The 23666-nt window shown below is 32.0% G+C and overlaps 2 protein-coding genes across 3 annotated transcripts; one reads left to right on the plus strand and one right to left on the minus strand.

The window, feature by feature from the left end:
• The first annotated feature begins 329 nt into the window (after positions 1 to 329).
• On the plus strand, positions 330 to 12204 carry LOC110649253 (eyes absent homolog). Of its 2 annotated transcripts, none has more exons than XM_021803750.2 (6): positions 330 to 448; positions 995 to 1247; positions 1374 to 1541; positions 2708 to 2801; positions 5563 to 5757; positions 11794 to 12204. In XM_021803750.2, the coding sequence occupies exons 2-6, from the start codon at positions 999 to 1001 to the stop codon at positions 12069 to 12071; spliced, it is 984 nt and encodes a 327-aa protein (XP_021659442.2). In that variant the 5' UTR covers positions 330 to 448; positions 995 to 998; the 3' UTR covers positions 12072 to 12204. The 2 variants fall into 2 exon arrangements, with proteins under 2 accessions (XP_021659442.2, XP_057992152.1); XM_058136169.1 differs by lacking the exon at positions 330 to 448 and adding an exon at positions 565 to 588.
• Positions 12205 to 13924: 1720 nt separating this feature from the next.
• On the minus strand, positions 13925 to 17111 carry LOC110649254 (haloacid dehalogenase-like hydrolase domain-containing protein Sgpp). The gene is made up of 5 exons (XM_021803752.2): positions 16879 to 17111; positions 15246 to 15360; positions 14809 to 14960; positions 14465 to 14726; positions 13925 to 14359 (listed from the first exon to the last, which is right to left on the minus strand). Exons 1-5 carry the CDS (start codon positions 16911 to 16913, stop codon positions 14168 to 14170), a joined length of 756 nt encoding a protein of 251 aa, XP_021659444.2. The 5' UTR covers positions 16914 to 17111; the 3' UTR covers positions 13925 to 14167.
• Between the last annotated feature and the right edge of the window lie 6555 nt (positions 17112 to 23666).

The following is a 23666-nucleotide window of genomic DNA, read 5'->3' on the forward strand; positions in this document are numbered from 1 at the left end:
TAGATAAAAATAAAATTATTATTTTACCATTTTTCAAAATAAAATCACCATTTTACTTTCTTCCCCTTTTCTTTCTCTTTTCTCTCATATAATTGATACTTATTTATCAATAATATTATTTCACTTTTAATAAAACTATTTATTAATTTATACTTTTTATTTGTTTTTTAATGATTTAAATTTTTGTTAATCTTTAATTTTTAAAATATAAAAATTAAATAATTATTAATAATAAAAATTAATAACAAAATCTATAAACTAAATTATAAATTCCCTAAATAATAAAGTTCTTAACAATTTTTTTTAAATTTTTTTATTATTATTTATTTTTTATTTTAGACGACAAATCTTAATCTCAAACTCGCTGCCTGCGAAATAGCTTACCTCCAAAAATTCCTTCCAAACAAAGTGCCCTCTCCTCTCCACTATTCCCACCGTCTCCAGAAAGGTCAGAATCCCTTATAGCTTTTCTCTCTTTTGTGATTCTGCATGTTTATTCTACTGGAAACGATTATTTCGAAGGATTTTTGAATGTTATCACTCTCAATATCAGATTATGATATAACAGCTGTCTTTTGCTGCTTAATCGTGCGTGGTAGTTCTGAATTTGTGATTTTTCTTTGTCATTTAGGAAGAATTCGGAAATTTCGATTCTGTTTTTGCTGGGTGTTAGTCGAGTAGCGTGCGCAATCGGTGTGTGCTATTCTATATTTAGTATTAATTTCTCATTTTTTTTAAAATATTTTTTTGAGGTCTAATTTTAGAATCTCCTTTGCTTAAATATATAGTTCTGAAATCACAATCCATTTCTTGCAACTAGGCTATGCTTCAATATATGTTACAAGCTATTCTTGTTTTATTTATTTTGTAGTCAAATGGGTGTTAACTAGTTTTGGATATCAAGTCACCTGGACGTTGGATTTCTCTATATTTACTGCCTTACTGTTGCCTATGAGTTTCTTACTTGTTTATACTGTTGACAAAACTTGGATAGGATAATGATGGATGGTGATTCAACTGTTCCTGATCAAAATGTAGAAACCTCTTTGGTGAAATCTATGGGTCGGGTCACCAATGTATATATTTGGGACATGGATGAGACCCTTATACTGCTGAAGTCTTTATTGTATGGGACTTATGCGGAGGCTTTCAATGGCTTAAAGGATGTGCCTAAGGGGGTAGAAATTGGGAAGCTGTGGGAGAAACACATTCTTCGACTATGTGATGAATTATTCTTTTATGAGCAAGTATGTCTTTCTTTCTCCTTTTATTTGGACATTGTTGAAATAGATTTGGGTTCCTAATGTAAGTCTGGATGAATTGGTTTTATGCTTGATGAAACAGCTAACTATTGTTGAAGTTTGGAAATTCAGATTGAAAACTATAATATGCCATTTCTTGATGCCTTGAGCCGATATGATGATGGGCGAGATCTTTCTGACTATGATTTCAACCAAGATGGATTTAGTTCTCCTTATGATGATGCCAACAAAAGAAAACTAGCATACAGACACCGAGTCATAGCCAATAAGTACAAACAGGTATTGTTGACAGATAACTATCTAGAATGATTCGTTTGGCTAGTTTACTTCTCTACGCCATACGCCATCAGTGATGGTCACACAATCTTATGTAAAAATCCATGATGGGGTTGCTTCTTTACAATAATTTATTGTTCACTAGAAAGAACAAGACAAAGGTAGACCTTTTTTGTTCGTGTGAGAATAAATTTGATTTTGAGGGAATGATTGAGCTTGGATGTGATACAAGAACAATTTAAATTAAGGTTTTGTCAATGTTTGTGTAAGCTGAATATGAAAGTTTACTGAGAGTTCAATGTAAAAGTTTAAAGAACTGGAAAAAAAAGTAATTATTTTAGCTTCAAAAGCACTATAATCGCTCAAATATTGTTCGAAAACCCTTAAAACCTTAAAAGATTAGTATTTGGAGCTGTTATATGAGATTGGCTTGTTCAACCCCTTGAGGCTAGCCTTACATCAGCTATATTATTTTATTATACTAAATTAATCTAGATATATTTATAAGATAGCAATATTTAGTGTCACAATTCTGTTATTCTTGGAATCCTAATTGATTTACTTTGGTTATAGACATATCTACTTGATTTTTATAAGAGATATTTGCTAGCACATGCAGTTTGCAGAATGAAATCATAACTTGGAAATATAGGTGGCAGTTCATGCTAGTGGGTCATAATTGGGTGGTTTGTGTCGTCACTATAATAAATTATCAACCTGAATACTTCTTTTATTAAAAAGCTAAAGAACACAAGCATGATTAGTTTACTAAAAAGTAAGATGAGATTGAGGGAGAGGATGTTAATGTTGAAAAAGGAGCTTTCAAAGACTAAAATCCAGCGCGTTGTAGTTAAAAGAGGGAAATTTTGTGTCCCTTTCATCTAATACTTAAGAGTCGCTAGAAGAATGATTGAATGTCTATGTTCTTTACTTATTTAAAGCAGCATTACTTGCCCCCAAGGTAATTCCACGTACCATGCATTCATTAACGAGCTCTAGTAACACCACTGGGAGGTCATATATGGCATTGGCAATATACCTTTGCTGTAGATCTGCATCTTTTCTATTTCATTCTAAGAAACCTACATACAATAAGCAATCTGTTCAAGGTGCTTTACAAATTGAAAAATTATGGATGACTGAATGCTCGGCTCTCTCTTAAATTTCAGGGTTTGCCTGATGTTTTTGATCAGGAGATGAAGAAAGTATGGGATGAGTTGTATGACTTGACTGATGAGTACACAGATAGATGGCTCTCTTCAGGTAGGCTGAATCTCCTCTTAATGCAGCCGCATACCAATTTAATCATTTGCTTTTAGTGTTTCCGTTTTTTGATTAAGAGGTGGGCATTAGCTGCTTATTGATGCTTTTGGGATGTCAAGATATACACATGCTAATTGTATTCTAAGGGTTATTGTTTTTTTGAAATCTAGAATCTCATGAACATTGTGAAGCTATCATTGGTCCTACAAGTTAAAGGTGACGAGGAAATGTATGCTTAATTGTCTTCTCCCACTCTCCTTATTTGTGGCCTCTTTCACATCAGCTGCATCACATTTATGACTTATATTTTTCTGACTCAGGTGTCACATACGGGAGGATTAGGTTCAGGAAAAAGTCAATAACAGCAGTCAAGGATGTCTGAAAATAGTTAGAGTTGTAGCTAGAATTGTTAGCAAGGTTGTTAGGTTGTTATAGGTGGTTACAATAAGCTGTATAAATACAGCTAAGAGGCTGAATGTAAGCCATTCAAGAAATATCAAGAAATATAAAGAAATATATCTTTCTTTCCCAATCTCTATTCTCTCTCCTTTCTTCCTAAATCCTCTCTCATCCATCTTTATTCTCTTCTATCTACCTGAAGTCTATTCTCTCTATTATTTCTATTTCTTCCTACTCTTTCTCAATTTCTTCTATAAGAGGGCTGTTTAGGGCTTCTGTTCCTAACATTTGGTATTAGAGCGAGATGTAGAGTGGGCATTACTTCTAATCTGGTTCCTTGGAGTTGCAGTTATGGCCAGGCTTGTTGTTAGTCAGGACTCAGGAGTCAGCGAGTTTAGCAGAATTGGAGGAACAAGTAAAGATTCTTCAAGAAGATTCAAAGACAACTACTGAGGAATTCTGGGGAGAACTTAAAGAATGGAGGGAAGAAATAAGGCAGTCTACAAAGGAGACCAAGATTGCTATTCTTGAAGAATTGCAATATTGGATAACAAATATAATGGAGGATAAGGGCAAGGGAACCAGTGGTTGTGATGGTGAAGCTGCAGGAATGGATGGCAGGGGTGCTTCTCAAGAGTTGCTGAAGATATGGAATTTTCAATTCAAGACAGTAATAATATATCTGTTGCCCTTCAATTTGCTGAAATTCCTGAGAATGGACTTTGAGTGTTATTTCAAGCCCAAGAAGCAATTAATATTGATTCTTCGATTAAGGATGTTGATGAACAAACGTTTGAAGAGAAAATTTCAGAATTTCTTGAGCATTTCAACAGCCAATCAGATGGTAATAATTATCAAGATCCTACCTTCATTCAGAATTCTTCCTTTCAAGATGGGTATCTTGAGGAGGAATTGATTTTTGTTCAGCTAGACCTTTCAATCAATCTGATTCCTCCAATTCAATTTGGGATTCAAGATGACATTGGCATGATTGTGTTGTTAAGAATATTGAAGTCTTAAACAATGAAAGGCATCTTTCTTACCCCTAGACTTCTCAAAATTTTTGGAAACAAAAAGGATGTTCTTCTTGCTGAGTATGTTTTGATTAAAGGAGAAGACATAGAACTTTATGAAGAAGAAAAGTACTGGAATCTTGGTGGTAGTGTATTTGAGTTGAGATCATGTAATCAGATGATACTCAAGGAGAATGAGTTTGAAATTTGGAGAAGACAGAGGAAGAAAATACATTACTTGTTGATGGACGATTCAGGCATTGGAAATGTTTGTGGAAATACCAAAGTAAACTGCAAAGGTGTTTTGAGAATTGATAAAAAGAATTCTACAAAGAATATCTTTTCTGTTGCTGAAAATGTTAAGGAAAAATGTGAGAATGGGGCTTAAAGTTATGGTTGGACATTAAGAGGTATGGTGATCTTAAACGAACAAAAATTGGAAATTTGGAGAAAACAAAGAAAGAAAGTTCTCTCTTTGTCATTTAAGAGTTCGTACTTTAAGGGTGTTCATTTATCTTTACTCAAATGGAAGTTCAGTTCCTCACTGCCTATATTTTCATTCATTGGCAACCATGGACAAATGAAAGTGACATCTGCTGCAGTCCCCATTCTGGTCATATTAGAAGAAAAGGAATTCTGGTTCAATGAACTTAAATGATTATGTTCTTATGGCTCCTGAGAAAGTCTTGCAGGCTAGAATCATCCCCAGGGATAATCAGCAGGTTCCTCAAGTTCTCATCAAATAGGTAAATCTTCAGCTGAAGATGCTACATAGAAGGACTGGTCTTTCTTTTTGACACAATTTCCTGAATTTGCACTTTCCATGGGACAAGAATGTGCTCATGAGAAGGTGTTGTCACATATAGGAGGATTAGGTTCAGGAATAGTCAATAACATCACTTCGGGATGTCTGATAATAGTTGAGAGTTGTAGCTGAAATTATTAGCAGGTTGTTAGGTTGTTACAGGTGGTTACAATAAGTTGTATAAATACAGCTAGAAGGCAAATTCTGATATTATTTCATTACTTTATCTAATAATTTATTATCTAGAATCCTACCAAAATTTTGATTGTATGGCAAGCAGTTTGTTCATGTTTTTTTTTCCCCATGAATTTTCTTTCTTTTATTCATGCTAGCATACTACATGAACAAACGCCCCTCACTTGTCAAAAATTTCTACATCCATCAGTGCTCCTTTCTGACCGAAACTTGAATACATACATCAATGGTCCGCAACTGGTCTGTGTCGTGTTCTAATCTTTAGTATGAAGTGTATTGTGCTCTCTCTCTCTCTCTCTCTCTCTCTCTCTCTCTCTACTCATAGTTTTCATCTTTGTCACAAATTTAGCACGGGAGTTCTTGGAGGAATGTTCTGGAAGGAAGGAAGACCCAGTGCCCTGTCTTGCATCTGGTGGTGTTATGGTCAACCATACTGACAGCAAATTTGAGCACATAAATGTGTTAGTGACTTCTGGATCATTGATACCCAGTCTTGTCAAGTGTTTACTCTTTCGGCTTGACAATTTGATAACACATGGAAATGGTTAGTCATCTCCTTTATCTCATTTATATTTAATTATGTCCAATTTAGCCAGCTTTATTTCAGCAATTATCTGTCTGTCTTTGCATGTGGTGTGGTGTTGTCTAATCATATTGTATTTGGATGCTCGAAATTAGTTTCCTTCATACATAAGAAGTGTATTTGCCTATCTTAGATAATTCCAAAGTTATGGCTTGAACATAGTGCAGAATTCTGGATTTCAATCTATAAATTTAATAGTAATATTGTATTTCTTGATTTTTTTTTTATTTAAACCTCACATAAATACAAGATGAAGAACTTCTCGACTGATGATAATAATGAACTTTATCATTTCTTGTTTTGGAATTTCAATCATTAGTCATTATCTCTAAATATTTCTAGAAAATATCCATTACACTGACACTGCTGGGGTATCGCGTGATATCAAAGGGTATGAATATGATCCCTACTCCTTCCTTTCTCTTTTTTATATTTGTTTCCTTTGACTGAAAGGCAACCTTGATTGATTTTACTAAAGCAACTGAAAAATCTTCTTGTACTTTAAGTTAGAATTAGGGCATCCATCTGGTAATTTAGACTACTCTTGCCTAGAGTTGAAATTGGGCCCCAAGGCACAGTAGCAATAATACCCAACTATGCATTGCCTTTTCAAAAACCAAATAAATGTATCCTTGATGAATGTTTCCTGTCATAATCTGCTATGCCCTCACCAATTTTAAATGTTCTAGAACTTAAAACTGATATGTGGCATCAAAATATTTCCACCCCAAGATAATATGGGCTTATCTTGCAACTCATAACTTGTCTTACATCTTTGGCCAGGGCCATAGAAGTTAACGTTTTATGGACTTAAATTGATGATCATATGCATCATTTGAATGCTTCTTTCAACAACAAAAATGAAACTTGCCACCTTGGCATACTAAATTGGATTCCTTTTAGATTCTACTGGGACTAGGCTAGTATAAATTTGATGCCAAACTTTTGACTTCAAATTGATTCAATTAAAAAAAAAAAGAAGAAAGAAAGAAAAGGAACAGAGAGAAAGTGCAATGCTGTACATTTGTAGTCATGGGAATCACCAAATTTTTTTTGCTACTCTACTTTTGGAATAATTTATATGATCCTGTCTAATCTGTAATCTCATTCATACCACAAAGGAAGACAAAAAAAATTAAATAGTAAGCTGGAACTTGAAACGATGAATCTCCATTGTATAATGTCTGTCAATGGGTGGCTACTGGCTAGATGCTATTTAATTTCTTCAGAAAGTTAAATGATTTCATGTTTTCAAATTATATCATTTCGTTAAATTAACTTACAATGTATCACTTTAAGGATAAAACCTTTTGAACTTGTGTGTGTGTGTGTGTGTGTGTGTGTGTGCGTGTTTTCTATTCAGTGAAGTTGCTGAGGTTTTGAATGTTTTGTTTCTATATATTCTTTTCAAATAAAGTGCATTTTACAAACATATGCATACCATCTTTACTGCTGAAATGTCAAAATTAGCTTAATTATCATCTAATATTTTATATTTTCTACTTTCCTTTTGGTTCCCCTTGGAAGAAGATTTTGCTCCATCCTGTCAAACGGTCACATTGTTTAATAGATATTTTTTGTCACTTTATCTGCTTTCTGAATTATTATGTTTAATTGAAGCATGTAATTGACATTTCTTGAGCTGGAATTTCCTCTATTAGCTTGTGTACTATGGTGCTGGAAGGGGACAATTTTCTGTTGTCTCATGTGTGCTGTATATATAGGATAGGACAAGAGGGTGCTCGTCTTATCTTTTCCCACTTTTCTTGTCTATTCCTTGAAGGGGCAAACTTGTTCCACACTCCATGGGACAAAATTCTCAAATTTTCATTCCACAAGTACCCTTTATTCCAAATGGACAAAAGAGGATTTTAACTTTTGATTGAATTATTTTTGTTAATTTTTGTATATTCTAAAATAAAATAAGAAAAAAACATGAAAAGTTTATATAAACTTTTCAAAGATAAAACATCATTTAAAATTAAAACAAGAAGTGTCAAAAATCTGTATAAAAATATATTTATCATAGAAAATTTAAATGCTACAACTTATTAAATATTGAAGATAAAAAATTTAATTCGTAGAAGATGTTAAAAGTAAAATCTATAATCCCTATGGCTAATGCATGAGGGCACTAAGTTTCTATATTAGGAGGCGGTGAACAGGGCAGCACTATATCTAGCGAAATGTTTGAAATTGTCTTTTCATTTAAAAACCTAGTTTATTCCTTGTAGAAGGGATAACCTTGTTCCACACCCCATAGGACAAAATTCACAATTTTTCATTCCACAAGTACCCTTTATTCCAAAAGAACTAAAGAGGCTTTGAACATTTGAATGAATTTTTTTACTAATTTTTATTGATGCTAAAATAAACAGCATAAACTGAGAAAAAACATGAAAATGTTATATAAACTTTTCAAAAATAAAACATCATTTAAAACTAAATAAAATGACAGTAATCTGTATAAAAATATATTTATAATAAAAAATTTAAATGCTACAATAGATTAAATATTGAAAATAAAAGAATTTAATAATTATAACATGTTAAAAGTAAAATCTATAATCCATATATCTAATGCATGAGAGCACTAAGTTTCTTTATTAGGAGACGGTGAAAAGGGCAGCACTATAACTAGTGAAATGTTTGAAATTGCCTTCTCATTATTTTAAAAGCCTAGTGCTCAAGCCTCATAGTTTAAAATGATTCTCTATTCTCTTAAAACCGTAATTATTTTGTGATTCATAATTTGAGCTAATAGTCAATTTTAAATATTGTTGTTACAATACTATTAAAAAAATGTTTTTGCAAGATTTGTGAGTAATAGTTTATTATGTAAATCATGGCTGGAAATTATTTTTCTTTTCTCAATAAATAGTTACTTTAGACATTAATCTATTCATAAATTGTATGTCTTTACTATATGTGAAAGTACGCTTGGGTGAGTAGACTTTTGAATGAGCAAAAAAATGCATGGTTTAAGTTTGAATTACAAAGGACAAAACATTTGAATGTGCCAAAAAATACATGTTTTAGGTTTTATATTTACAAAAAAGGGCAATGTTTTTTGAAGAATACAAAAAGGTACAATTAAATAGTACTGAATTGATAAAAGAAGACTTATCTTAATCCTTAATATTTGCAGGTCCATGGGAAATCTTATTATCAGTGGGAGAAACTCAAAATTATATCTGTTTCAATAAATTCACCTGAACTGCTATCAAAGCCCTCTGAAAGCCCTTACAAGTTCAATATCCCATTGTATGGAATCAACTCCTTCAAAGTGCTTGCACCTTCCTTAGCGGTTAGATCATTCACAAAGATTTCATCTGCAACGGCCTCTACTTCCACGCCTTTCCCCATCGTCTTTTCCAAGCTTACCATCTAGGTGACGGAAATCTTCCAAAACCTTCCCGCACCTGTTTTTCGGTTCCCTCAGCATGTTCACAAAATCATAGATCCCCCTTGCAACGAACTATTACACTGTATCAAGACTTTGGATTTCATAGGCAGGGGATGAGTTGTCACAAAAACAATGATTTTGGTAAATCCAAGAAAAAAATTTATGACTCAGTAATCATCTTTTGTTGGACTTGAAACTCAACTGATAAGGGGTACTGTGCATCTAAATTATGTTTCAGTCACAGATATAAACATACTTAAACTTCACAAAACCTAGAATAGGAACCTAAGTAGGTTGGGAGATGCCGCAAGAACTCTCACTTTGCTTCAGTTCAAGGGTAAAAAATTGAGGAGTTTCCACACTTCTATCTTGATATATGCAGCTTAGCCTTCAAATTTTTTATTTTGGATTTTCATATGTTCTATTTGTGTCTATAATTTCAAATATTCCTTGTCTGGTTCTTCGGAAATGATGAAAATGTTTTTGTTTACTGTTAAATTTTTCACTTTGGAAAAATCCCAAAGGCAGGCTAATGGGTTAACCTAGAAAGAGTTGTGCCATGAGCTTCTTTCAAATAGACACTGTTTTCTTCTCTTTCATTCTTTTTAATAACAGCACAGTGGCACTCAAAGCTGAAGTTATTTTGCTAGGTTCAATCAGGTTCTTTTTGCATCATAAATTCTATTTGGTTCTAAATTATTAATTATGAGAATTTCTAACTGAATCGACTGATACACAATCTAGTTTCCATGTGCAAATTTTTAGGGTAATTGATGATGTATTTAAAATAGGCTAATTTTCACACACCGACCCTCAACTTGGGATTTATTTCTTTTCCATCGTCAAATTTAATTTGTAACTATAAAATTACTCAATTTTAATGTTATTGGAGAGAAAGGCACTCTGACCTCTTTTAACCGGTTTTCAGTTACCCAATCCTCTTCCCCTCTCTTCTCTATCTCTCCCTTCTCTCTCTTTCTCTCTAGTCTGCCCCCTCTCTCTCTAATTTTGCCTCTCTCTCTCTCTCTCTCTCACACACACACACACACACACACACACACACACACACACACACACACACACATTCTGCCTCTCTGTCTTCTTGTTCTGCAACCATCAACACCCCATAGCAACCCTGGGAAACCCAGAACAAAAGGTTCTGTGGGAATTGATCCACAATTGTAACTGCCATCATAAGCACAAATCTAAAACACAAAATCAACAATTTTTTGAATAAAAATTGTTGATTTCAGGAGAGAAAAATCTCAGTTTCCTCTCTTCTTTCTCTTCTAATGCTATCCATGACAATGGATTTTACAATCTCACCATTGATCAAGGCTCTCCAAGCATCGTCCATGGCCCTTCCTAGGCCATGGTGATGACACCAAAGATAGTTGCCAAAAATTTATCAGATTCGCCATTAAAGAAATACTTCATCATTCTCCATGAGAGAAAGTTGCTTTAATTACTTACGATGAGTGTATGCTGCATTACTCAAACCAAGAAATCTTCTCTTTGGTGCAAACAAAGCCCATTTTATAGCTGTTGAATATGCGAGAAGTTTCAGAGCCCAGGCAATTCATGGACGTGCTGGGGAAAACGATGAATAATAGTATTGCATAGGTGGCTAATGCAGAAGCCAATTTCTCAAGTTTTCAAAAGCTCTACACCCTTTCACAGTGCGCAAAGGATTTATCTACGGGTCTTGGAGTGATACAACATCCTCTGTGATACAAGGACTGGATTCAAGTGGAGGTGGAAGCATTGATTGGGTCTATGAGGAATCTGCAAAAGGTGGAGAGCCAAAGGATCAATTGGGGGAGACAGTAACTTGGAGGCTAAGGAGGCCATCTGGAGAAGAAGAGACTAGGCTCTACAGAGAGGAGAGAGAAGGAAGAGGAGAGCTGAGGACATGTGGTGGTGGTGGAGGGATTTGGCGGATGCTGCTGCTGTTGCTGATGTTGTGGTGGTGGGGAGTGGGGGAATTTGGGAGGGGGAGGGTTTTGAAGAGAAAGTGAGTCTGGGTTTGTCAGGCCTATACATGCCGGAGATTGTACAATTTGGTGTTGAAGCATCTTTCCTCTCTGAACTTAGGATGAAAGGATGAACTTGCAGTTGAGAGGGGCAATGGGTGGTAACCGGGAAACCTGTTAAAAAAGATTAGAGTGACTTTCTCATACGTAAAATTAAAGTTGAGTAATTTTATTGTAATAAATTGAAGTTGAGGGATGAAAATAAAATAACCTCTAAAGTGGAGAGACGGTGGGTGAAAATTACGCTTTTAAAACAGTGTTTAAACTGTACTATAAGCAATTGTAATGCTTTTTATTGCGGACAACTCTCATCAGGTGTGTGTAGGATAATAAAACCCAGTGCATTGGGGCAAAATCAACATGCAATAGTGTGATCATATATGACCTCTGCCATTTGACGCATTCATGTAGTTGAGAAGTAATTGATAGTAGCAATACAATCACATTATCAGAACTTATTTTTGACCTTACATTATTGGGCTTGAAATTGCACATCCTATTTTGGTCCATGACATATGTCATAGTTAAATGGGTCTAACAAGGCTGTTGTTTCCTCAGTGTACAGCTCATGGGAAGTGGGGAAACTCCAATGCTTTCAGTGGATCAAAGATCGTTTTAACAGTCCAAATTTCCATTTTTGTGTGATTGGGGATGGATACGAAGAGTGTGAAGCTGCACAGGTCATGCGATGGCCATTTGTTAAGATTGATCCCTGTCCTGGCAGTGGTCACAGATTTCCAGGCCTGACTTTGAGAACTGTAGGCTACTATTTTGATGTGGTTTATGGGAGCTCTGATCCTGAAAATGAAGAAGATGAGTCATCATCTCATCTGTAATGCATAATATATATGTTGCAGGATAATTTTCTGTATTCTCAAAGTGACAACAGCATGGAAATCATGTATATCAATGATATGGATATTGATTGTTCAGAAAAGAAATGAGGAATTTTTTGTTTTCTTTTTGCCATATTCCCTTTGCTTCCATATTTGTAGAGATAACATCATATAATGATTGTTGAGGCCTATCACTAAATTTCAGTATGATCATTTAGCTTAAATTTGTAATATAATAATCTTTCAACTGCTTGATGGCTTGTGTGTACAGATGCATGCTCTTGGGAGTATTGATAGGCAAAGAGACCGCATTGATTCCCTTGAAATGGGTCAGCTGTGTATGGTTCTTTTAATCAAGAGTCGTGTTTTCTCTATAAATTTAAGTAGTGGTGAGCACTGATTAATTGAATAGAACCGAATCGAATTTTAATTAATTGAATTGTTAATTGACTCTAAAATTATTAATTGAATTAAATCGAATTAAAATTGAGAAAAAACTGAAATTAAGTGAAACTGAAAATATTTAGTTTATTATTGGTTATAACCGGCTTAAACAACAAAACTAAAATATATAATTTATATTATTAATTAATTAATTATTAATAAAAATATATATTTATAATTTTTTTATTTGTAAAAATAATAAATATAATTTAAAATTAATAAGAAAATAATTATATTAAAAATAATAATTATAAATAATATATTATTAATAAAATTATAATTAATATATTAATTAATAAAAATTTGAGTATTTCAGTCAATCAAACAAAAAATTGAAAATCAAAATTTATTCTTATTAATTGAAAATCAAATGAAATTGAATCAAACTAAACTTATCCTTATCAAAATAATTAAATTTCATCGATTTAATTCAATAAATACTGACATCCATTTAACAATAATAATAGTAAAAAGAAATAGTTATGCTATTGCCCACATTTTTATCTTTTCTAAACCACTTAATTCCATCCATAAATTTCACCTTATGTTTATAAATTTAGGGTGGTGTGGTGTAACGGTGTCATCTATGAATTTTAACATATATATTTAATTTTTTAACATTTTTTATTTACTTAATTTATATTTAATTTAATTTAAAATGAATTTACCAGTAAGCCTAAAAATTTTTAATGAATTATCAAAACTTTTCAATAATTTTGCATTTTTGAAAAGAAAAATATCATCACCAAAAGAGAGCAACATCACATGACAAAGCCCTTTAATTTCTTTTGCTTGTCTGCAGAAACCCACAACCCACCAAGACAGAAACATGGAGAATAAGATACTATAAAATAAAATATTAAAAAAATAACTTAAAACTCAATTACGCCATGTATTTATGGAGAAAGTTTAATTTAATTTATTTTTAATTTTTTATCTAATTTAGTTCAAAAATTTTAGTTCAACTTCTTGATTTTTAACTTAAATTAAGAAATCAAAAAATTTAGTCAAAATTAATAAATTAAATTTCTTAATTTTTTTATTTAAATAAAAAAATAAAAAAATTTAGCCTATAAATTTTATTTTTTAGTAAAATTGAGTTTAAATTGAAAATTCTTAATTAATTTAAACAAAAAGTTAAAAATTGATTAAATTAAACTTCTCCAATAAGTATAGAACATTTTGCCTTTTTTAACTTTTTTTAATCATATTTAATTATGTATTTTAAATTTCCAAAAGTCTTCATTATAATTTTTTATTATACATTTTGGTTTTCACATAAGCCTCTTTTCATTACCACAACTAACGCCTTTGTTTTCTTTCAGGAGCTCAAGTTGATGGGTGCATTTGCAAAGATATCAGATTTCTTGGCAATTTCTACTCATAACCATCTAGAGGGGACATGGTGATTAGCCTATATAATCAAGGACTGTAGATTTTAAGTAATTAGCAAAATTATTTCAGTATTACATATTCAAGTTTCAATAAAATCTAAAGAAATGCATCAATGGCCAAAACTGACTTGATATCAACCTTGACCTGTCAATTCATATGATATCAAATCTAAAACAGCTATTTAGCCTTCAAGAGATGCAGATGCTCCTCTGCAACATAATTATTCCAGTAGTCGTTGAAGTTGCTATTGAATTCGTTCAAGCAGTAGGTTTTTCTGCACCTTCCTTTTTATCAAGCTCTTCCAGGGCTGTCCACAGTTTCGGATCATCATAATTCTTTATTAGAAATGCTGGCTTAGCTTCCATCAGTAAATGTTCTGGATTTCTTGTAGTTAAACCAACAACAGGCATTCCGGCTGCTACACCGGCTTTTATCCCCGAAACAGAATCCTAGCCAAGAGAAACAAAGAAGAAAACAGAAAACAGATATGGAATATCAGAAACTCGGGGCAGGTTAAGCAACTGTGAAAACAAGAAAGCCTAGGACAAGCAGACCTCGCATATAAAGGTGTGATCCTTTGACACCTTGAGTACTTCAAGTGCCTTCAAGTAGGGTTCTGGATGTGGTTTGGCGTGTTCACAGTCATCTCCTAAGATTACAGCATCAAAGAATTCTGAAAGCCCAAGAAGTGAAATCATGAGTTCAGCATTAGGTCTTGGTGCATTAGTAACTGCAGCTCGTTTCAGTCCACGATCTTCAATCCACTTCTTCAATTTATACAGGCCATTTATGGCATTCAGTTTTTCAGAGGCCAATCTGTTTTTCCCACAAAATAAGTTAAATGGTTGAAACTAAGAAAAAAATATATATTTGCAGTGAAGTTGAGTTGGAATTTTACTTCCGAAAGACGGCTTCCTTATCATCCACGAATTTTAAGCCTTGAGAAATATCATTGGGAAAAAGAAGCTTAGCAATATCCTCATTATGCTTGCCAGCAATATTCTGAATAAAGAATTCCTCTGTTATTGGAACACCACCATTGAAATTTATCTGTCGGATCACATGTTATAGTTAATCCCAAATAAATTGTTAAAAATTCATGGCTCATTAAGGTCGTAATCAGGCTCAGAAGTTATAGATTTAACAATGAAACAATCCATGCAAGCTTCGATTATAGAAATGTCACTACTTTGTTAAAAGAACACGTGCGCCCTTACAGTTTCTCATGGAGTGATGTAAACATGAGTTAAAGGAACAATAAATCACAGATTATCATATAAGTAAAGACAGAGAGAGAACGGAAAAAATAAAAGAAAGAAAGAAAGAGTGCATTACCTCTTGAAGCATCTCACGAAAGGCATAATGGTGAAGGGGGTCTGAATCACATAGAGTTCCATCAACATCAAACAATACTGCTTCCAATGGAGCAAGTCTGGAAAGATCACTTCTACTGCATCCAGAAATTGAAGACAATAACACAAGTGTGTTCAGCAGTATAAAGAATCCAATGGCAACAAACACAACAAATTTGTTATCATGAGAATTCTGGCAACCCTTCATGTTCCAGCTCAGCCGGAAACTCTGGCATAATTCTATGCTAAATTTGTTATCATGAGAATTCTGGCAACCCTTCAAGTTCAGTCACTTTCTTTATACACTACATAACTATATTTGTGTATTTCAATTTTTTTTCCTGATCATAATTCTATGCTAAATTGCTAATTAGAGATTCCCAATCATGCCTCCCAAGACATGAAATCTAAGCTAACGCACAAACGATTTTAAACCTTGCCTCGCTCAAGGTGGTGGACATTTGAGATTTGCTTTGACATGGTTAAAGAACAGTTGTTGCAGAAACCTTTTTTTTTCTCTCCATTTCCCAAAAAACTAAAAACTAAAAACCATTCATAAATGTCTGCAAGTAAGATTACTAATACTCATTTCTCAATAGGTTATAGTGGAAAAACTTCCTATTTCCACAAGAAAAAAAAAATCTCTGAATTTTAGGAGTTATACGAACTTAAAAATGGAACATAAAACTCATTGAACTTTAAAATTTTGCACAATTAATCTTTTTAATAATTCCCAATAGCCATTTATACAATCCAAAGTGGTAGTAACATGGACAATTCTCTCTCCCCTGAAAAAACCGGCTATGATTTTCTTCACCAATCAACTATGAAAGAATCCCAGCGTACAGGATAATAAAGCTTTAGATATATAGAAACTGATTAGATTGTCCGCATCAATGTGTTATTTATAAACACTCTATCAACGATTAGAAGGATTTTACTATACAAAATTTCAAAATTCAGGGATTTATGTTATATTTTTAAGTTTAGGGCATATTTGTTACAACTCTCAAACCCAGGACACTCTTGAAATTTATCTCATGACATTAATATATTTCTACCATAAAGAAGATAACTAGCGTGAGGAACCCAGAGAAGCAGCTAGAAAAGCATGCCTAATTTTAATATTGGGTGTAATCATGTTACCTGCCAAGCACACCTTTAGGAAACACAGTGTCCATCTCAAATGATATTATCTGAGACGCAGGTAGCAATTACAACACTATTACGAGGAAAATTTAATGTATTTTTCACCCAAATCACAACCTACGTAACTGGGAACATGAATCAAGAAAAATACCATATGTCCAATAAAATAAAATAAAATAAAATAACAATGGAGGGGAGCTTAACACCATCCAGAAAAAAGAAAGAAAGTGCATGAACAATAAATAATCAAGGAAAAATCTTGTGTCAGAAAAATCCGAAGATAGCAATTAATATCCGAATAAACTGCAAAATTCTGTAGTAATTCAATAGGGGTCGCATGCAACAAAGCTCCTACGATGTTTATTGATGATTGAATATTTCGAAGAAATATAAAAAACCCATATCACATATGCTCTTGAATGAAACAAAGATCAAATAAAAGAACAAAAAAGAGAACATAAACTCACGTATCAACAGAATTATCTGCAGAAGAAACTGTCATCTTGCGATTTGTAGTGCAAGAACCAAAAAGCTTCCTTTTCTTTTCAATGAAATGTAATTAGTTCTTGAGACGTGTATTAAAGAAGAGATCTAAGAAATTTAAAGATGGTTGATATTTTAAGGGGAAAGAGGGAGAGAGAATCTCTCCGAGAATCAGAAACCACAGGAAAAAATATGCGAATTGCTCACTTTGCAAATGCTTACATCAATTTGCATACTCTTCAACGTGGCAAAATGGAGAAAAGTTTAAAGTTGCCCCCAATTTTTCTGGTAATATCATTCACCTCCCCCAAGTTCATGAAATTTATTATTTGGGTAAACTATAAAAAGCCTCTAATATTTCACAAAATTCACGCTTAAGTGCTCTATTTTTTAAAAAATAAAATAAATATTTACTAACTTTTGAATTTTAGAAAAAAATAAAAAAAATATCATGCACTTTCGAACTTTAACACACGAGAAACTGTGATATAATTTTTGTCAATTTAATATTTGTCTCTATTAATAAATTTAGTCTAAGATATTAGTCATCGTTAAATGACATGATTAGCGCTATCACAGTGATACATGAGAAATAAGGTGTTTACATGATGTCTATATAGTAGATATAGATACTGATGTATTACTATATCATTATCATGTGTTCACCATATTAATGTTATTTAATGATAAATAATGATTTGGGTCAGATATTAAATTAATAAAAATTAAATAATAATCTCTCACGAGTCAAATTGCGAAATCACATCTTTTTTTTCCCTTAAATTTTATAACATTTTAGTTCTTTGATGAAAGTAACAAATTTTAGTTCAGATTTTGCATTAAATAATATCTTAATTCTTATCTTTTAAATTAAATTATTTTTTACACTTGAAAAATAAGAAGGTGGTAATATAATAGAAGGATTGAAATGTTTAATTTTTGAAAATTTGATCATTATATGAATACTGGGTAAGTATTAATCGCTATTGCACTAAATTATAGAGAAAATTGAATCAAATCAGTTTGGTGTAATTCAATTTATTAATATGAGCTTCATCTTAATTTTTTTTTTAAATTTATTTTAGACTTATTTTAAATCTAATTTTTGTTATATTTTTCATTTTTAACTTTAATTTGCTTCCCATAATGATTAATTAAAAAATAAATAATTTTAAAAAACTGAATTGAACTAGATTGAATAGACCGAATTTTTTTAAAGTAAAAATTAAATCAAATCAAATTATTAAAAAAAATTAAATTGAATTTCTAAATTAAATAAATTTGATTTTTAATTTAAAATGAATTATGCTCATCTTAATTGATATTCTTCAAATTAGTCCCTAGTATGTTTTTGAGTAACAATTTGATCATCAAAGTTTAATTTTCTTAATAAATTAGTCTCTTCTATCTAAAATGACTGTTAACTTCATTAATTATTTTTTAATTTGAAACAATTAGTGGTGGTGGCTAATTAATTAATAAAATTTAAATTTAAGCACGGTTACTCAAAAATAAATCAAGGGCTAACCTATGAGTTTTGATATATTTCAGGGTTTTAATTATAAATTAAACTAAAAAATAACAAATTATTATTTGAGTGCAATTCGTTTAAAAATATTTTCAAAAATGGAGGCTACAACATTGGGATCTAAATGGAAACAAAAGGTTATTCTTGGACTGAAATGGAATATTGATTCTTCACTTATAAAAGGGGTAAAAGAGAGCAAATTGGCTGGCATTGGCAATTGGCAACACTTTCTGAACTTTCCATGAAATTTGGGGCCTGAGGTGAGGGCTGAGTCAGCTTTCTCTTTTCCTTGGTCATGTCTACACATTGAAACCAGTTGCATATTTAGCAATATTTTATATTAATATATATCATTAATTATGTTTTCCCCAACAGTGATAGCATTTATAGCTCTGAAAGTGGCAGCAATACACCTGTACAGTTTTGATTGTAATGTTTTTAGGAGAGAGGTGATGCAAGTGTGTCACAGGGTTTATGTCATTGTAACCATTCAATAAATAGTAACGTTAAATTAGATACAGTAATTTTTTAATATTATTAATTAATATTATCAATTACATTAAAAAATTTATTTTTCATATCGCTATTCATACTAATTAATTATTAAAAATACTTAAAAATGACAAACCGCATATAAATAAAGAAGTAAATTTCTTTCTCTAATCTAATTAATTTCAATTTAGATGTGATTTATTTTATAATAAATAATTTGTGAATGAAAAATATCTTTCATACAAATATTTTTGAAATAAATATTTTTCATGAAAATATTTTTTATTATTTAATTATAATATTAAATTAACAGTATATATTTATTTTATGTATATATAATTATTTTTTATATTTTAATAAAATTATTAAAATTTAAAAAATAAAAAATAATTTTCTCTTTAAAAAAAGAAAGTAATTTTTCTTAAAAAATGATTTAATTTTTGTTTTATCAAGAAAATATTTTTATTAACTAACTTTTATGAGTGTAGAAAACATAAAAATATTATTTTAAAAAATATTTTTCATAAAACAAATGAAGCCTTAGTATTATTTTTTTATTTTTCTCTGTAGTTGTATGAAAAAAATTTCATGGTATTATTTTGTATTCAATATACATTAATATAAAGAAAAAAAATTAAATTAAATTCAAGAATTTTTATTATATTTTATTTATTATTATATTATTATATTATAAAAAAAATTATATATTAATTATTGTGTGAGTTGAATATTTGGACAATATAAAATAAGCTTTATTAAATTGAATATTTTAATTTTAATTTTTTTTTTTTTGGGTAAGAAATAGAAGCTCAAGACAAGTTAAACACACAGTCCTAGCATAAGCAACACCAGCACAATCATGCTCTGACAGAGGACCTAACATCTGCGGAGGAGAAATCAACACATGCGCACCAACAAGAAACGAAATTGCATAATTAGCAAAAGCATCTGCACATACGTTCGCCTCCCTGAAAATATGGACTAGCCTCACCTCCCAATTTCTATTAATTAATCTCTTAATGGCCTGTACTAACACCTTAAAACAACCCAAACCCTCCTCAGCACTAGAAGCCATTTGCACCACCCCAACATTATCACATTCCACAACAATTTTCCACAGCCCCATCTCCCATGCTAACTTCAGACCTGTGAAAAGAGCCCATACCTCAACTATAAAGACTGAACTCCTACCCAAATTCAACACAAACCCAGACAGCCAATGCCCATTAGCATCCCTAATTAACCCACCTCAAAATGCTCTACTACCTTCTTTTTTAAAAGCTCCATCTGAATTCAATTTACACCAGCCCTCCTGTGGAGCTTTCCAACCAATCCATCTCTCTTCTCGACTTAAAAACCTCTCATTCCCTATTGGAACTCTATCCGTAGCTAGTTTAACAGAGGTAGCAAAAGATAACACCATGCGCACCAAGCCGTCCACCCCAACATCCTCATCAGAAAAAACTACCTTATTTAAATATTATACTTTTATTTAGAATAAAAATATTTATGTCATTTTTATCAACACACTTTTATTTCTTGAAAATTTAATATATCAATTAAATATGTTCAAATCTTAACGCCTTTGAAAGAATAAGAAGTAAACTTCCCACAAAGTGACTATTTTGAACCATACGAAGCCTAAGGGGCAAATCTTCACCAAAATAACACCTTGCGTATTTGACCAATTGTCCCTTTTTGGGCGAACTCATCAAACAATCTTTATATTGAAACCCACAATGGTATTTGAACTTGGTTGTAGAAAGTGGAGAGGAGTGAGCTTTTCGGCAGACAAAATTTTAGTGCTCCCTTAACACAAAACTTTATTTTTCCTAAGGAGTGGATCATGATTTTGTATAAAAGGAGTATATACTTCAGGAGTATATAATAATTTTTAAAATTTTTAATTTTTATAAAAGAATTAATAAAAAATTATTATTAATTTTTTTTTTCTTAATAAAATTAATTATTTAATCTTACGTTTAGAACAATATGTATTTAATTTCTGTATTTTACTTGTGTTAAATTATTTAATTCATCCGTCTAATTTTCTAATAGCCAATTGATTTTAATATAGTCAAACTATTTTTGGATTTTTCTATTTTAATGAAATTAATTAACCGATCATTGCATTTTGAAAAATAATATTATTTTGTCTCTCTATTTTAATAAAACTAATTAAATTAGTTCTTATATTTTGAAAAATATAAAATTAAAAAAAAAATTCTTATATAAAAAATAAAAATTTTGTTGACTGAATATTAAATCTGAATTTACATTTCCTTTTTAAATTATTCAAGTATAATTTCATTTAATTCCCTAAGTATCATTTTTATGTTTTCCTTATTGAAAATCAATTTTTTGAATTATGACCTTAATTACTTGGAGATTTAGATTAAGTAATACTTGATCAAGTGTTATTCCTAATACAGAAAATACAAAAGTGATGCCCATAAAATTAAATTAAAATAGTTAATAATTTTAAAACATGTAAATTTAAATTTAATATCTACACAACAAAATTTCTATCTTTCATCTAGGAATAAGCTTTTCAAAATACATGGATTAAGTAATTAATTTCTATAAAATATAGGGATTAAATAGAAGTTTGACTAACACTAAAATTTATTGATTAATAAAAAAATTTGACTAATAAACTAAAGAATTAAACGAACTAAAAATAAGAAGACTAAATAATATATTTTTTAAAAATAAAGAAACTAAGTAGTTAGTTTCCATCACTGAAATGGAGGGAATAAATAATAATTTTTTGAAATTAAAATTGTAACATCCAGAAAAAAAAAAAAAAAGGGGGGGCCCACTGTCACACGCCAAAGTCCCATTCCCCCCCCCCCCAATTTTCTCTTCTCTCCTCTTCTTCCCTCTTTTCTTCTTCTTCTTTCTTTCTCCGGTAACCGGCCGGCGACCTCCCAAGTGGCTCCCTACCCGGCCGGCGACCCTCCGGCGACGGCCAGACACCAGAAACGGCGGCAAGAGAGGGAGAAGAGAGAGAAAACGCACGCACAGTGGGCAGCGGCTTTCCGGCGTGATTCCGGCTTCATCCGATGTCCGATCGAGGCGATTCAGGTGGCGTTGGAAAGCTTGTTCCGAGAGCTTTCTTTTGATACCAATTTTGCAGCAAATGGAGGTCGGATGAGTGAGATATGGAGGAGAGAAGTTTCGGGTTTTTCAAGCTTTTTCGTCAGATCTAGGACGATTCGACCGTTGGATCGATGATCTGAGATCACCTATGGACTGAGGAAGAGGAGAGGAACATAGTGGTATGATCAGATTCGGCAAATGTTGCCGGCGACCAGCGGCCGGCCACTGTGCGCGGTGGTTCCGGCGGTGGCTCCGGTGGGCTATGGAGATGATTCAACTTCCAGAGGCTTCCTGATAAATTTTTGAGACACAGATAAACTTCGGGCAAGATAATTTCTATTATTTCTCTGTCTGTGGAGCATAAATACAGTGTTTCTTAAACAGGAAAAATTGTAGAAAAATTCTAAGAAATATATATGATGAAAGTAAAATTATTTAGAGATATTCTATGGTGTTTGTTGAATTTTTGAGTGATTGTAGAATATTTTTGAAAAATATAGATGGATTTTAGTTAGATTTTTAGCATATGGGCATATAAGATTATTTGAAATCAAGATAATTAAATTTTATATAATTGGTTGAAGCTTGAGGATGGAGGTTTAAATATGTGAATATTTAATTGGGTTGAATTAATAATATGTTAGATGTTAGAAACTTATGGAATCGAGTAAAATTCTTGAATAAAATATTCATAGGTGATTAGAAAATTTCAATTCATTTTGCAATAGCCTTATAATATTATTAAGGACCGCGGGGCAAAATTTTAGAATTTTTAGAGCTTGTTTGAGTGGATTTTTGAAAAATGTCAATTATAGGGACTAAAACGTAATTTTTAAGATTTTGAGTATTGTCTGATTTGGAGGGCCCAGGAGGGGCCATGTGATATTGATGAGATGTGATTGTGGAAATTGAGAATTTAGAAGTGTTATTTGAGCCTTTTTGCAGGTTGGGTAGGTCCCAGGTATAGGGAAAACTCTGCAAGATTTTCGGCATGAATTAGGCTGTCTATTGCCTCTTTAGAGTTTTATTTTGACTTAGTACTAATAAATTTATAATTTAATTATTAGGTGATCGATGTCAGCTATTTTCCTGCATCCAGCAGCCACAATAATCATCGGTGTACTGTGAGTAAAATATTAATTTTAATTGTAATTTCAATATTATTATATTTTTAAGCATGCCCATGCATCACCTATATGCATATATCTATGTAGTTAAACTCTAGGCACGTTTTATGTTGCATTCACAACTGTTAAAGTGCCATGTATGTTGTTGTGGTAATTTGGAGCAGTGTGCGTGCGTTGGCGTGCGTGTGATGTGGTGTTAGCTATGGATAGGACGGGTAGTCACGGCTTGAGATATTCGTTGTCGACACCATATTTTGGCCGATCCCCAAAATCAATAAAACTTTGAAACTGACCCCAGTACTAAGTCTCCTTTTGACAGCTAATCTCATTTCCGATCCCTCTTTGATAGACAGTCACATTTCCGATCTCTCCTCAAAGAATTGAATCAATGCTAAGTCCTCACATCAGTCAAATCCTTACCAGTCTATTAAATCGCTCACCGATCTCTCCGACCCGTTGTAGTATAAACGAAGTGAACTAGATCTTTTCTTACCCGTTTTATTGCCGATCTCCCTTTCAAAAG

This window comes from Hevea brasiliensis, chromosome 15 (genome assembly GCF_030052815.1).
Source record: "Hevea brasiliensis isolate MT/VB/25A 57/8 chromosome 15, ASM3005281v1, whole genome shotgun sequence".
NCBI classification, from domain to species: Eukaryota; Viridiplantae; Streptophyta; class Magnoliopsida; order Malpighiales; family Euphorbiaceae; genus Hevea; species Hevea brasiliensis.

What these genes read in the sequence shown, in the direction of transcription:
- LOC110649253 (XM_021803750.2), top strand. Translation starts at nt 999, where the DNA reads ATGATGGATGGTGATTCAACTGTTCCTGATCAAAATGTAGAAACCTCT. An exon ending in AGATAGATGGCTCTCTTCAG is followed by an intron (nt 2,802 to 5,562) that starts GTAGGCTGAATC and finishes TCACAAATTTAG; the next exon opens with CACGGGAGTTCTTGGAGGAA. An exon ending in TTTGATAACACATGGAAATG is followed by an intron (nt 5,758 to 11,793) that starts GTTAGTCATCTC and finishes TTGTTTCCTCAG; the next exon opens with TGTACAGCTCATGGGAAGTG.
- LOC110649254 (XM_021803752.2), bottom strand. Translation starts at nt 16,913, where the DNA reads ATGACAGTTTCTTCTGCAGATAATTCTGTTGATAC. An exon ending in TTCGTGAGATGCTTCAAGAG is followed by an intron (nt 14,961 to 15,245) that starts GTAATGCACTCT and finishes GTGATCCGACAG; the next exon opens with ATAAATTTCAATGGTGGTGT. An exon ending in ATCACACCTTTATATGCGAG is followed by an intron (nt 14,360 to 14,464) that starts GTCTGCTTGTCC and finishes TCTCTTGGCTAG; the next exon opens with GATTCTGTTTCGGGGATAAA.